Source organism: Xenopus tropicalis, chromosome 7 (genome assembly GCF_000004195.4).
Source record: "Xenopus tropicalis strain Nigerian chromosome 7, UCB_Xtro_10.0, whole genome shotgun sequence".
NCBI classification, from domain to species: domain Eukaryota; kingdom Metazoa; phylum Chordata; class Amphibia; order Anura; family Pipidae; genus Xenopus; species Xenopus tropicalis.
In genome coordinates, this window is record NC_030683.2 from 116,400,968 (window position 1) to 116,414,767 (window position 13,800).

General features: G+C 43.3%; 1 protein-coding gene across 1 annotated transcript in view; it reads left to right on the forward strand.

Annotated features, from left to right (window-relative positions):
* Positions 1-11,366: 11,366 nt before the first annotated feature.
* The window catches only part of cacng6 (calcium channel, voltage-dependent, gamma subunit 6), a 57,912-nt gene continuing 55,478 nt past the window's right edge, over positions 11,367-13,800 (forward strand). The window contains exon 1 of the mRNA NM_001103204.1: positions 11,367-12,069. Within this exon, the coding sequence (NP_001096674.1) occupies positions 11,751-12,069 (319 nt within the window). The 5' untranslated portion in view covers positions 11,367-11,750. The remainder of the gene's footprint in view (positions 12,070-13,800) is intronic.

Below are 13,800 nucleotides of genomic sequence, written 5' to 3' on the forward strand. Positions count from 1 at the left end.
CAAGAGGTAATAAATACTATTAATGTAGTAACCCAATCATCACTCAAACTTGAAAATCAGTCATTAATCCTACTATATACCATACCCGAAAAGAACATCACTTTATAGGACCCTTTAACCCTACATCTCCTGCAAGCAGCAAAATCTCTAATACCCAAGAAATGGAAAAACACTTCCCCCCCTTCCTACGAGGAATGGCTTACAAATGTAGAGGAAACCCGCAAAATGGAAGAAATAACTTTCATGGTACAAAACAACAGTTTATACTATTGGAAAATATGGTCCCCATGGATTAATTACGTACGCAACTTATGAATCACATGATATTTGGTTAAAGATATTTAGCTAAGGCCATTTACTAGGAATAAACAATGTCATTTTGTTCATTGATAAAATCGGTACGGTATACTCACATAAGTTAAAGTCTAATGCTTGATAGTAGTAACTTATTGTCAGATCTTGCTGTCATTTTCATACTAATTGTTGTAAATTTTGATTCCCCCCCCTCCCACTCACCCTCTTTTCTTCTGTATCCCCCTCCCCCCACAAAATACAAAATAAATAAAGAATTGATAAAACATAAACTCACACACATTTATTCTCCTAGAACCCATAGGAGTTATACCAGTGGTACCAAAAACTGGGTATAGGTTTAATTTGATTTTGCCTGTCATATAAGTCCAAACATGACTGGCTTTGGGTACTGGGATTATCAGCCAGGAATACATGGGCAGGGGCAGGTCTATTGGTAGCCCAAAAGTGGAAAAAAAATGGACAGACTTTACTTGTGCAGAACCAGTTTCTGCATCAAAAAAGTTGTGTGTCAAAAAGTTGCGCAACAAAAAAGTCTTGTGGAAAAAAAAGACGTCCATAGACTTTGATGCTTTTCGGGACATTTTTAAAAAACTGCAGCAAAAATTTTCCATGAAAACATTTGCAGTGACAAAAAAGTCAGAAAAAATTTCACAGAGACAAAAAAATTGCCACCATTAAAACCCACCCATTGACTTTAATGCATTTTGAGTGGGAGAAAGTTGCGCGTAAAAATGTTACCCATATAAAAATGTGTTGCGAGTAAAAATTGTCACATGTAAAAAAAAGTTGCCTGTTGACTTCAATGCATTTCCCAATTTTTTTGAAATTTTTTTGGCGAAGCAAAATGAGACGGATTCGCTCATCACTACCTTTTTTGCTTTGTGGTATTAGAGGTTTTTAGATTTTTTAAAAACTCCAAATTGTGAAAAATGTGTTATTTCTCATGTCTTTTCCATTTTTTTCATTTGTGCTTTCCTTATTCGGATCTTTTTATAAATAACTAGACATTGGTGGTTTTGGTGGAAATTAGTTTAGTCGTGGTTTCAAAACACTTTGATGAATGGGCCTCTTAGTGATACAAACCCCTTGCCGCATTTTACGCCAATGTCCATAGCTGGCCCAAAATGTAAAGAATTTCAGTTCAGCTCTTGTTACTTGTGGTCTTTGACCCTTGTGATACGACGGGCTCTCTAAGCAACTGAGATCATCTCAGAGACTCGTAGGGGCTGATTCATCAAAGTACGAGTTTGAATCCCAAAATGGGTAAAATTCGGATTAGATACGATCATTTCTGCTGATCGGAAATGTCACGAATAGGGATGTAGCGAACCTAAAAAAAAAAGTTCTTACACCAAAAAGCGCGAATATTCGCGAACTTTGCGAACCCCATAGACTTCAATGGGAAGGCGAACTTTAAAACCTAGAAAAGCCATTTCTGGCCAGAAAACTGATTTTAAATTTGTTTAAAGGGTGCCACGACCTGGACAGGGGCATGCAGGAGGGGGATCAAGGGCAAAAATTTCTCTAAAAAATACTTTGTTGAAAAAGCGTTGCGTAAAAACGGGCAGACCTAGCGGAAATACGCAGCGTTTTTTGCTATTTCGCGCTATTGGCACCATGGAAACGGGATTTGCTTACACCAGTACTAGGCTGAAAAACGCCATGTGTGGTTGTGCGGCGTTTTTTAGGCTGAGAAAAAACGCAGAGAAAAAACGCAGCGAAAAAAAAACGCGGCGAACCCAAATTGCAAACATACGCGGAAAGTTTGCGAACTTGCGCGTTCGCGAACACCCGATGTTCGCGCGAATTAGTTCGCCGGCGAACAGTTCGCTACATCTCTAGTCACGAAAATGCTTACGAAAAAATTGTAGTAGTCACGATAATATCGTATTGGCGATCTGACCGATCCTAAACAGCGGGAAAACCTTTACAACTTTGATCCTTCTGTGCATGATTTTGGAAGCCTCCCATAGGGCTCAATGGCACTCTGCAGCTCCAACCCGGCCCAAGGAAAGTCTCCCATAGGGCTCAATGGCACTCTGCAGCTCCAACCCGGCCCAAGGAAAGTCTCCCATAGGGCTCAATGGCACTCTGCAGCTCCAACCCGGCCCAAGGAAAGTCTCCCATAGGGCTCAATGGCACTCTGCAGCTCCAACCTGGCCCAAGGAAAGTCTCCCATAGGGCTCAATGGCACTCTGCAGCTCCAACCCGGCCCAAGGAAAGTCTCCCATAGGGCTCAATGGCACTCTGCAGCTCCAACCCGGCCCAAGGAAAGTCTCCCATAGGGCTCAATGGCACTCTGCAGCTCCAACCCGGCCCAAGGAAAGTCTTCCATAGGGCTCAATGGCACTCTGCAGCTCTAACCCGGCCCAAGGAAAGTCTTCCATAGGGCTCAATGGCACTCTGCAGCTCTAACCCGGCCCAAGGAAAGTCTTCCATAGGGCTCAATGGCACTCGGCAGCTCCAACCCGGCCCAAGGAAAGTCTCCCATAGGGCTCAATGGCACTCTGCAGCTCCAACCCTGCCCAAGGAAAGTCTCCCATAGGGCTCAATGGCACTCTGCAGCTCCAACCCGGCCCATGGAAAGTCTCCCATAGGGCTCAATGGCACTCTGCAGCTCCAACCCGGCCCAAGGAAAGTCTCCCATAGGGCTCAATGGCACTCTGCAGCTCCAACCCGGCCCAAGGAAAGTCTCCCATAGGGCTCAATGACACCCTGCAGCTCCAACCCGGCCCAAGGAAAGTCTCCCATAGGGCTCAATGGCACTCTGCAGCTCCAACCTGGCCCAAGGAAAGTCTCCCATAGGGCTCAATGGCACTCTGCAGCTCCAACCCGGCCCAAGGAAAGTCTCCCATAGGGCTCAATGGCACTCTGCAGCTCCAACCCGGCCCAAGGAAAGTCTCCCATAGGGCTCAATGGCACTCTGCAGCTCCAACCTGGCCCAAGGAAAGTCTCCCATAGGGCTCAATGGCACTCTGCAGCTCCAACTCGGCCCAAGGAAAGTCACAATACCAAAGCTTGAATGAATCCAAAACTTTCCTACTCGTTGGGACAAATACGAGTTTGTCGCACAAATTGTTGAGCAAATTGTCGCAAAGTACGAAAAAGTAGCGTAAATTAAATAAAAAGTTGTGCAACTTAACGAAAAAATACGCACAGTATGAAAACTTAGAAAATATGAATTTTTTGTATTCGGAAACAATCGTACTTTGATAAATGTGCCCCTAAGTTTTGCTTTAGAACAAATGCTAAAACTGTTAATGGGGAACTCCGGCTTCCAAACCACAATTTGTTAAAGAGCCACACACAACCCAGACACCCCTAATATACCAATCACTGTAGTCTGTTCCTTCAGTATAAATAAATACCATTTTTATAAGCTGAAATTCAGCTGCAAAACAGTTCAAACTGTAACAACTTCTGCAAAAACAGAAAAGCCCACTGTACACAAACACAAAAAGTTCTGCCTAAAAACCTAGGCATTAGACTCAAGCTTCCATGATTACAAATGTATTGTGGGAGGAAAGTCTTGTGTTCCAGGCAACTCCATTGCTAGTCATATGCTACCAGACAATAATGATACCTCCTGGCCTATCCTCCAACCCAATTAATTATACCTAATGACAACCATTACTCATAGCATTGAGCCATAACTAAGTTATGTGATATACCAACAGTGAATACAAAACATCTCTATGAGGCAGGTAGTCCCCCCATGTCACATGGCCAAAGCTGGTACACCTAAAAACTCTACCTGGCATATACATGACATCGGTCAACATCAATATTCACTGATATTAATACCCATCTAAGGGTATGTATGTAGTGCATAGTAATTACTGAAGAAACAGGGAGAGGAAGGGATTGATCATTGCAATGCCAAAGAAATGAAGCAGCAGGACTTTAATATTGGCACAACCCAATAAAATTAAACAATACATTATGGGGTATATTTATCATACTGTGTAAAAAGAGGAGTAAAATGTCACCGGTGATGTTGATCATAGCAGCCAATCAGTTACTTTGCTTTGATTTTCTAACTGTTGAAATCTAATTGCTGATTGGTTGCCCTGGGCAACATCGCCGGTAATGCTTCACTCCACTTTTTACACAGCATAATAAATATACCCCTATATTATAAAGGTGTATACCCAAGATTTGTGAAAAAATATGGCACTGCTTTTGGCTGAAAATGATTGGTTCATGAGAAGGAAAGGCTAGTAAAGAGTTAATCTCAGGCTGCAGGCATACCTTCAATTCTCAATAGTGCCCTTAAGTCTCCCCATATTTCTGATGATCAGAAGCCAAACAGGAAGAAACAAACGCTGAGCTGTGTAAATAAAGTTCCCATAATGCCTCACTCCTGCACAGACACCCAGACCGATGTACATGCTCAGTTAGTTAAACTATGAGTCAGCTTCCTGCTGATTGGCTCAGATCCACATTCCTAAGGGGGGGAGTGAGTTCTTAGCATTCTTGAGGGAGGGGGAGAGAGCAGAGAGCTGCGTGTCTGTGGCAGAGGAAAATAGTCCCAACAAATCTTTTGACAGAGAACTCAGTGCAGCATTACTGTGAGTGCTTATGGCTGTATTTACATAGACCGTTCTCATAAAGCTTACTTTACTTACTTACTTTTACCAGTCTTTCTCCTTTAAAACTTACCATACGGTGAGTAGAATTGTGAAGCACAGAGGCACCCTTGTAGCACTCACGCACGGTGAAATCACTCGCAAGCCCATTCCACTACAGTATTAATTTCTGAAGAACACTTCTTCTGTAATGAAGAGAAGCGAATCCGTGTAGGAGAGGTATAATGGGTGTCGATATGATTTGCAAAGAGGCAATCTTTTGGTTTTTACATTATAATGAAAACATGTGAAGCTTGCCAACTATATCAAAGTGCCCTTTCCTTCCAAGCAGTATCAATATCTCTCATGTCTTGTCAAGCAACTCCCCGCTGTTTTACCGCTCCGTGCCGGGGAGAGACTCCGTGTCTGCGTCTCAGTTTTTAGTTTCTGAAACACCATAAAAGGCGCACCTGTCGTGTGTGGGGGTCGGCTTCCATCACATGGGATTTCATCTCTGTTTCCAATCACCCAGATATTGGCCCAGTTTCATAAATTGATTGATACCATTATAATTAGTGATGAGCAAATCTGTTCTGTTTTGCTTCGCAAATCTTAAACGGCGAAAAATCCGCAAAACGGCGAAAATGTCGTGCAACAAAAAAATTGTCGCCCGCGGCTATTATTTTGTCGCACCACTATTATTTTGTTGCCTGCGGCTATTATTTTGTCGCCCGTGGCTATTATTTCGTCTCGTGGCTATTATTTTGTCGCTCAGCTATTATTTCGCCGCGTGGCTATTATTTCGTCGCCCACGGCTATTATTTTGTCGCACAGCTATTCTTTTGTCAGCCGCGACTATTCTTTTTTGACTCCGGCAACAATTTTTGGATGTGCGCCGAATTTTTCCATGCCTGGCGAAACATTTCGCCCATCACTAATTATAATCATACTTTTAAAGGAGGACATTTGCTTTGAAGTACATTTTGGGTGGAGATACTCCTTAATATAGGGGAAATTGTTTGCCTGTAGCAGTAATACCTTCATACAAAGCCTATCTACATGCACGCATCCCTTACCCCAGTGCTGTCCAACTGGCGGCCCGAGACCCCCCTCTGTGTGGCCCCCCACCTGTCTGGCTGCTTTGATGGCTTACTCTTGTGTAAGCTCTAAGTGGTATCAGTACTGTGATTAACTGCCCCCCTGCATGGTTCTCACCTCAGATTCAGGCTGTAATCAGGCTGTATTGTTTAAATATGCAATCCCCTGTGTTGTTCACACCTTTTAATCTCTGCATTGTTCACCCCCTGCAGTGTTCACACCTCAGGCTCAGGCTGTAATCACCCCCATTGTTCCCCTGTTCACACCTCAGGAGCAGTAGAAACCCAAAAATAATCCCTGCACACTACAAAAAGAACATATACTGAGGTGGTACTGCAATTAAAAAGTTTTTTAATATATAGTTATTGTGCAGACTGTAGGAGCAGTGCCAGCATTGTGTCACTGTAGGCTGCCTGTGTGTAGAGTATGGCACACACAGGCAGGGTAGGGAAGGCAGAGTATGGCACACACAGGCAGAGTATGGCACACACAGGCCAAGTATGGCACAAACCAGCCAAAAATGGCAAACACAGTGAAAGTATGGCACATGCAGGCAGGGTAGGGAAGGCAGAGTATGGCACACACAGGCAGGGTAGGGCAGGCAGAGTATGGCACACACAGGCCAAGTATGGCACAAACCAGCCAAGAATGGCACACACAGTGAAAGTATGGCACACAGGCAGGGTAGGGAAGGCAGAGTATGGCACACACAGGCAGGGTAGGGAAGGCAGAGTATGGCACACACAGGCAGAGTATGGCACACACAGGCCAAGTATGGCACAAACCAGCCAAAAATGGCAAACACAGTGAAAGTATGGCACATGCAGGCAGGGTAGGGAAGGCAGAGTATGGCACACACAGGCAGGGTAGGGCAGGCAGAGTAGGGCACACACAGGCCAAGTATGGCACAAACCAGCCAAGAATGGCACACAGTGAAAGTATGGCACACAGGCAGGGTAGGGAAGGCAGAGTATGGCACACACAGGCAGGGTAGTGAAGGCAGAGTATGGCACACACAGGCAGGGTAGGGCAGGCAGAGTATGGCAGGTTTTTGCTGTACTACAACCATTAATATGGGTATGGTCATGTGATAACATGGGTGTGGTTTCAAGTGGGTGCGGTTTCAAAAAGGGGAGTGGTCAAAACTGGCTTCCATTATCGGCCCTCCACCACGTACGTCGGAAAAATTCCGGCCCTCGGTACCACAGAAGTTGGACAGCACTGCCTTACCCGAAGAGAACAGATTCTTGATATGGTTTTAGACTACAATTGACCGACTATATGATAGGGAGAGGGATGTGGCTAACTGGGCCATAGTGATATATGTAGCACATGAGTGAGAGCCTTCAAACCAAAAATGAAAGGTTTAGACCGTCAGACTGGGGGGTGCAGAGCCCTGCACCTCCCAAGGTGCCTCCTCCGGCCGAGACCCCCGCCACTATAAGGTACCACTAGATAGATGTGTAATATATAGGGACTGAGACTGAGAGTAATAGGTGTAGCTAAGGTTACTGGCAAAGACTGCTAGCAGTAGATTGGTGCCAAATACATAGAAACAAGTGATAAACAAATTTTTTGTCAGGATTCACAGTGAATTTCTGCATGTCCACATTAGGTGCAGTCTCATTAAAAAAAGGGGGCAGTCACTTCAAAAAAGGGCAAGGTCAAATAAAGCCGTGATCACAACTAAATAGGCACGGTCGGGTCAAAAAAAGAAGTGTGCGCAAAAAAAAGAGAGGGTTGAAAGCAATCAGCATGGTTAGGAACAAAGCAAAAGTCAGGGGCCTGTAGAACAAGACAAAATAGTAATTTAGATATACTGTACCTAGGAACTTTACAGAGAAAGACCTCTATTCAGGTAGGTCCCTGGCGTCTTTTTATTTTGATTTTTTTCACCAAAATGTGACGACATCACGCGGCACCAACATAGTGTTGTGGCCATAAGCACTGCCATCTTGGAAACAAAGTGGAGTGCTCCTGACATATGGAAAGTGTTGGAACTGCTGTGCTATAAACAATATACAAAAATAGGCACTTAAACACTTGTTTCCTCATCCCTGAATACTGTCTTTATATCAAAGCTGTAAAAGCTCAACTAACAAATGAGGGAACAATAAAGAAAAACATGAAAAAAATCTCAATTTATTAGCTTTCCCATAATTCAGCTTTGTCTGCCATTTTCTTTTCTTTTTGATGCAGACCACTGTGGAAACCCTGGAACTGTCACCTGGATTGGAGGTGACAGTAGCTCCAGGGTTCCCCTGTGTCAAAAACCACCATAGCGCTCCATTGGAATCAGGAGGCTGGAAAAAAGACAGTGTAGGTGGTGGTGACTATATAGAAGTGCAAGGAATGCATGTTGATGTTTAGGGTCACAAGTGGGGGTTCTAGCCATTAACATCTTAAATGAAACCCACATGTTTGAAAGGCCATGTGCTGCATCTGGGCAAACTCAATGTCATGTACTACATATGGCCATAAACATCACTACATAGTCAGCTGGCAATTCCAGCGTCCAGAACATGAGTAACTGGGGATCAGATCTGAGCCTGGAATAAGGGGCAAGCCATATCTCTAAAGCAGGGGCAACATGTTGCTCCCCAACCCCTTGGATGTTGCTCTCAGTGCCCCCAAACCAGGGAGTTATTTTTGAATTCCTGACTTGGGGGCAAGTTTTGGTTGAATAAAAACGAGATTTCCTACCAAATAAAGCCCCCTGTAAGCTGATAGGGTGCATAGAGGCCCCTAATAGCCAATCACAGCCCTTATTTGGCTCCTCCATGAACTTTTATGGTGCTTGTGTTGCTCCCCAAGTCTTTTTACATTTGACTGTGGCTCACAAGTAAGAAAGGTTGGGGATCCTGCTCTAAAGGATGAGATCAATAGACTTTGAAGGCAAGACAATAGCTATTGCTTGCAATTTATTGCACTACCCCCAAATCAACCCCAGGTATTCCAGTTCAAACCCATAATTCCAATGTGTAAAGTTGCAGACTTTCAGGCATAGTACTGACAGACAAATGCATCAGTAAATTTGTCAGTTCTTATTACTCAATGGGCCAAATTCAGTTCAGTGAGAAAAAGTTATCTCCTGGTTTATCACATGAAAACTAGACAAGATTGAATTGGAGGAGTAAAAAACCTTTCTCCTCATCCTGTTTTCCCATAGACTTTCACATAATAAACCTTGAGATGAATTAAATTGCATCTCTATTTGAATCTCGTCCATGAGTTTTCATGATAAACCTTTTTCTCGCTGAATTGAATCAGGCCCATTATGTCATATGAATACCCTAAATTGTGATGATTCCTAACCTCTCACCCTGTGTTCATTTTTAGCAATGGCACTGTCTCTGAGCTATTTACTTGCCGAGTGACACTTGAAACTCAACCCCCCCGGTTCTCGTGCCTCCACTGTAAACCCAAATTCTCACTGTCAGCAACACCACAATTTATTTCGATACTTACACCTATTGTTTAGTAATCTTAGTGGAATATTCTCAGTATGCCTAGGGGGCATTCCTACTGTTTGCCTGCATATCTGCCCTATTGGCCTGACCCACCTTGATCGGGTGGTGTGTATATGAGGACATGAAGACTTGTTTTGTTATGCCAAGCTCCTAGTGTGCATGGGGCTAGGAACCCACCTGTATGGCTTATGTTTACTATACAGGCATAGGTAGGAAAATAAATACAATCTAGAAAGGCTTGGCCACTATATCAACTATTTGTTATTATACATTCTTCAATGAAAACCTTCAACTGGAAGCCTCCCCAAACAAATATCTCCTTCCCTGTGTGTAGGGTTATCTGTTGGAAATACCCAAAGAAACCCTATCAGGTTTGATGTCAATTCCTGCAGGTGGGTTTCAGTTTTATGACAGATGACTTCTGCTACATTAAAGGGGAACACCACCCTGTAGTGTTCAACAGCAACCCTGTTATAAGATGTTATGTTTTGTTAATGTTCAGTGCTATGCAACACTGCTCACATTAGAGGGCGCCCTTTCCAGCAAGCCAGATAATATCTAGATAGTATACAGCCTTACAGCAAAAGCCTTCTGTGCGTGTGTGGGTCCAAACTTTACACACCCAAACACAACTTGAAAAAAACCCCATAATTTCAAGTAACTTTGCAATACACCTCAATTAAACTATATGCAGCCTTTTCATGATGTTTAATGTAATTATATTGTTTGGAACAATTCCCTAAGCCCCGCCCCCTGTTCCCCTGTTGATCTGGCTGACTACTTTGTGACTCAAATAAAATGTAACAGTAGTCGCCTGTCCTCAGCCTGCCTGCAGCCTGCATCCTCCCAATCCCACAATACCCTGCACATGTGATGTCAATAAGGAAAGGAACATCACAGTGCAATGCATTGTGGGTTATGTAGTTCCGGCATGCTGTCTGCAAGCTGTGGAGAAGTTGTTACAATTTGCGACATCAGTGTTTTAGTCCCTCCTCCCCTGCCAGGATTTCAAATGATGCAGAAAGAGAAGAACTGTTTTGCAGCTGGATTTCAGCATATAAAAATGGTATTTATTCATACTTTATGAAGGAATAGATTACAGTGATGGGTATATTAGGGCTTTCTATGTTGTGTGGGGCTCTTGGTTTGGAAGCCGGAGTCCCTCTTTAGGTATCTCTCTGAAGCCTTTATAAACTCTGTACATTTTTATAGACGAAAACTGAAATTTATTGCAATATGTGTCCTATATATTATGGAGAGATCCCCCCCATAAAAACACACACGTACAGTTATTGCCGTTTGCAGCTCTATATCAGTCAGGGCTGAGCCGGAGGTGTTTGTGTCTGAGCCAGTAGATTACTGCCAAACACAAACACACTGAAATCCATTTCTTTCTTCCAGCCGCAGGATTTCCCTGTAGATTTCTTTTCTTGTAAAGCATTTGGCACGTGTTTTCCCCCAGATCAATACATTATTTGCTGGGAGACATCTTGGAAGCACCGAACCAAGATAATTCCTTATGCTTTTTTTTTTTGAGTGTGGAGGGGGGTTTGGTTTAGTGGATTTTTTTCATTCCTGTTGCTTATTAGTATAAAGCGTACGTAGATGAAAGGCTAATTAATAGCCAGGCCCAAGTAGAGCGGAAGCCTGGACACAATTAGGCCCATCTGAACCCTACACAAGCTATTTATTTCAGTCTGGCAGAAATGCTTAAGTGGCTGTGGGATTTGAGAGAAGAGGAAGAGTAGCTGAAAGCAGAGCATGATAAAAACCAGCCCAGATACAAGTGCCAGGCATAGGAACATGCAGCGTGGAGACAGATAGGATGTAGAAGAAAGCCAGAGCAGGTGCACCCATTATCGAGGGCTGAACTGGGAACAAGTAAACTTGCTTTCTGCCTGAGCCTGGTTCTGCTCTCTGTCGCCTGGACATGAGGCGAGTGCCTTTAAGGGAACCTTAAAATAACAGCACTGCCTGGGAGATCTGATGAATGTAACAGGTGCAGAGATTATTTCCAGTCTATGTGTGTGCGTCTGTGTGTAGCAGCAAGAGGGGGAGAGCGAAAAAAAAAAAAGCAGAAAGGGGGAGAGCACATTGATGTCCCTGCTGCGTCTCTGTAGCCTGAGAAACTTACAGCAGATTGCCTTTCAGCAACCTTAATACTGGGAGAAAAGAAGGAAGAAGGAAGATCGGAGACCGAAGCAAAAAGCCTTGCAAGATCCAACAGGTTTGGTTGATCTTTTTCTTTTTTTTTTCCATTCCTCTTATTTCAAGGGGAACAACACTAGCCATCACACAAATGATGTGGCCTAATTTTTTCATGCAAGAGGAGGAGCAACGCTTCTCAGGAAGAGGTAGAGGCCAACGTGGAAAGGGCCTGACTGATGCCCAGGAGGGCAAGATCAAGCTGGCATTTTTCGTGGCCCTGGTTGGGGTGACTCTTACAGTTCTGGCCGTCGGGACGGAGTTTTGGGTGGAGGTCAACACATACAAGCAGAACCATAGCTTGACGTGCGAAGCTGCCCATTTCGGGCTGTGGAAGTTCTGCTACAAGAAATTGTGGGTGGAAGACGTGGATGAATACCGAGCAACCTGTGGCCCCGCAGAGCTTCCCGGAGGTAGGGGACTTTGATTTATATGCTGTAAGGGGTGATGTTTGTGCACTAGTCAAACCGTTATAATTGCTGGAGGGCACTGCTAAGTTCAGAACTCACAGCCACAGATTCCTTGGGGACACCGAGCTAAACGGCTTGATTTCCATTAAATGCTTTAGGGAAATGGGATTTAAGAATTAATGATAAAATGCTTTTTAGGCTCTCGGAACGGAGGTTGGAATTGTCTGCAAAACCTAATAATTGCGCTTGTGTTATGCTTTTTTAATTTAAACTGAAACCTTTAAAAGCATTAGTAGTGTTAGTATTACATAGACGTAACTATATAGTTGCTTCATGCATTATCTTCTGTTTTGAGACTATAATAAATTAGTTTTAGAATAAGCATTATATTTGCAAATGTGCAGTATAATTCTGTGTAAAATATACATTGATTTAAAGAATTTTAGGGAGGAAAAAGTTATTCTCCCAATAACCCAAGCGTTATAACCAATAGTAACCAATCAGCAGTTAGCTTAGGTCTGGCTGTTGCAGTTATACGACCAAGAGGAAGTTTCTGATTGGTTGCTGCGGAGACTTCACCAGTGCATGGTTGCACCCTTTGAGGTTCCAGCTATTTTGCACTTACGCTTTCTAGAGCTTTGGAGATTTTACAAGACCCAAAAGCTACAACTGCTTTTAATTAAGTTTTTAATTAAGTAATTAGCAGGATTATTATTATATTATATTGCTATGGCTGGAACTGCCTGTTTCACACAATCTGTTCATTTAAAGCCAATCAATATGGGAGTATGGGGCCACCAGTCATGTTAAGAACATCTAGATCTGAGGAACCTAAGCGAGTATGGTTACTCCCATGATTCCCTGTTAGTCGAGGGGATACATTGGGTGTCTAATGCATACCTGTAGCTTTTGTTGATAGAGCTGCAGGCAAAAACCCCATCACTGGCTACAAGTACCTGACATAAATGCTAAAAATATCACTTTATACATAATACTGCAAAGATTTATCCGTAAAATGTTATGGCTACATTACTGGGGACCTACAGCAAACATCCAATAATGTACAGGAACCTTCCTTATATATATATTATGGATACCCGACACACAAATTATCCACTGCTACAGGAATATGGGGAATGGGCCTTCCTTGGGTACTTTTCAGGCTGTATTGGTAATTGCCTTGGCTTTGTCCCCCCTTCCTTTGTCAAATGTGCTAACTGCACTCACTACATTAAGTACACAAAGGATAGGGTTATCTTATTTGACTACAAGTGTATGCTAGTCTGTAAATGCACTGGGTTAGGCTATTCCTGGGGACCTTCAGTGAAAGTAAATGCTCTGCATGTAAAATATACATTTATTAATGGCCTAAATAGTGGTTTTCAAACTGTGGGTCTGGCCTTTTTAGGAGGAGCCTGGAGCAATGGCAGTGGGGGCTCAGCCTGAAGGTTCGTTGGGGTAAGATTTGGGGAGAAGTCCTATTCAATATCCCAGATATGCCTAAAAGTTCAGCTTGAAGATAAACTAAAGAGAGATTTGGGGGAGAAAGCGTATTTGCTATCCCAGATATTCTTGGGATTCTATATGTCTGTTTTCTATATATTTAACCTTGCCATGAGTTAAAGAAGGACCCTTATCAAAGCTTGAACCTCCAAGTCAGTTTGAATGGAAAAGTTCAGCAACCGCTGTTGTTAAGCTTTAAGCAATAGGTAGGCCGTGAATGGGCAGCCATTT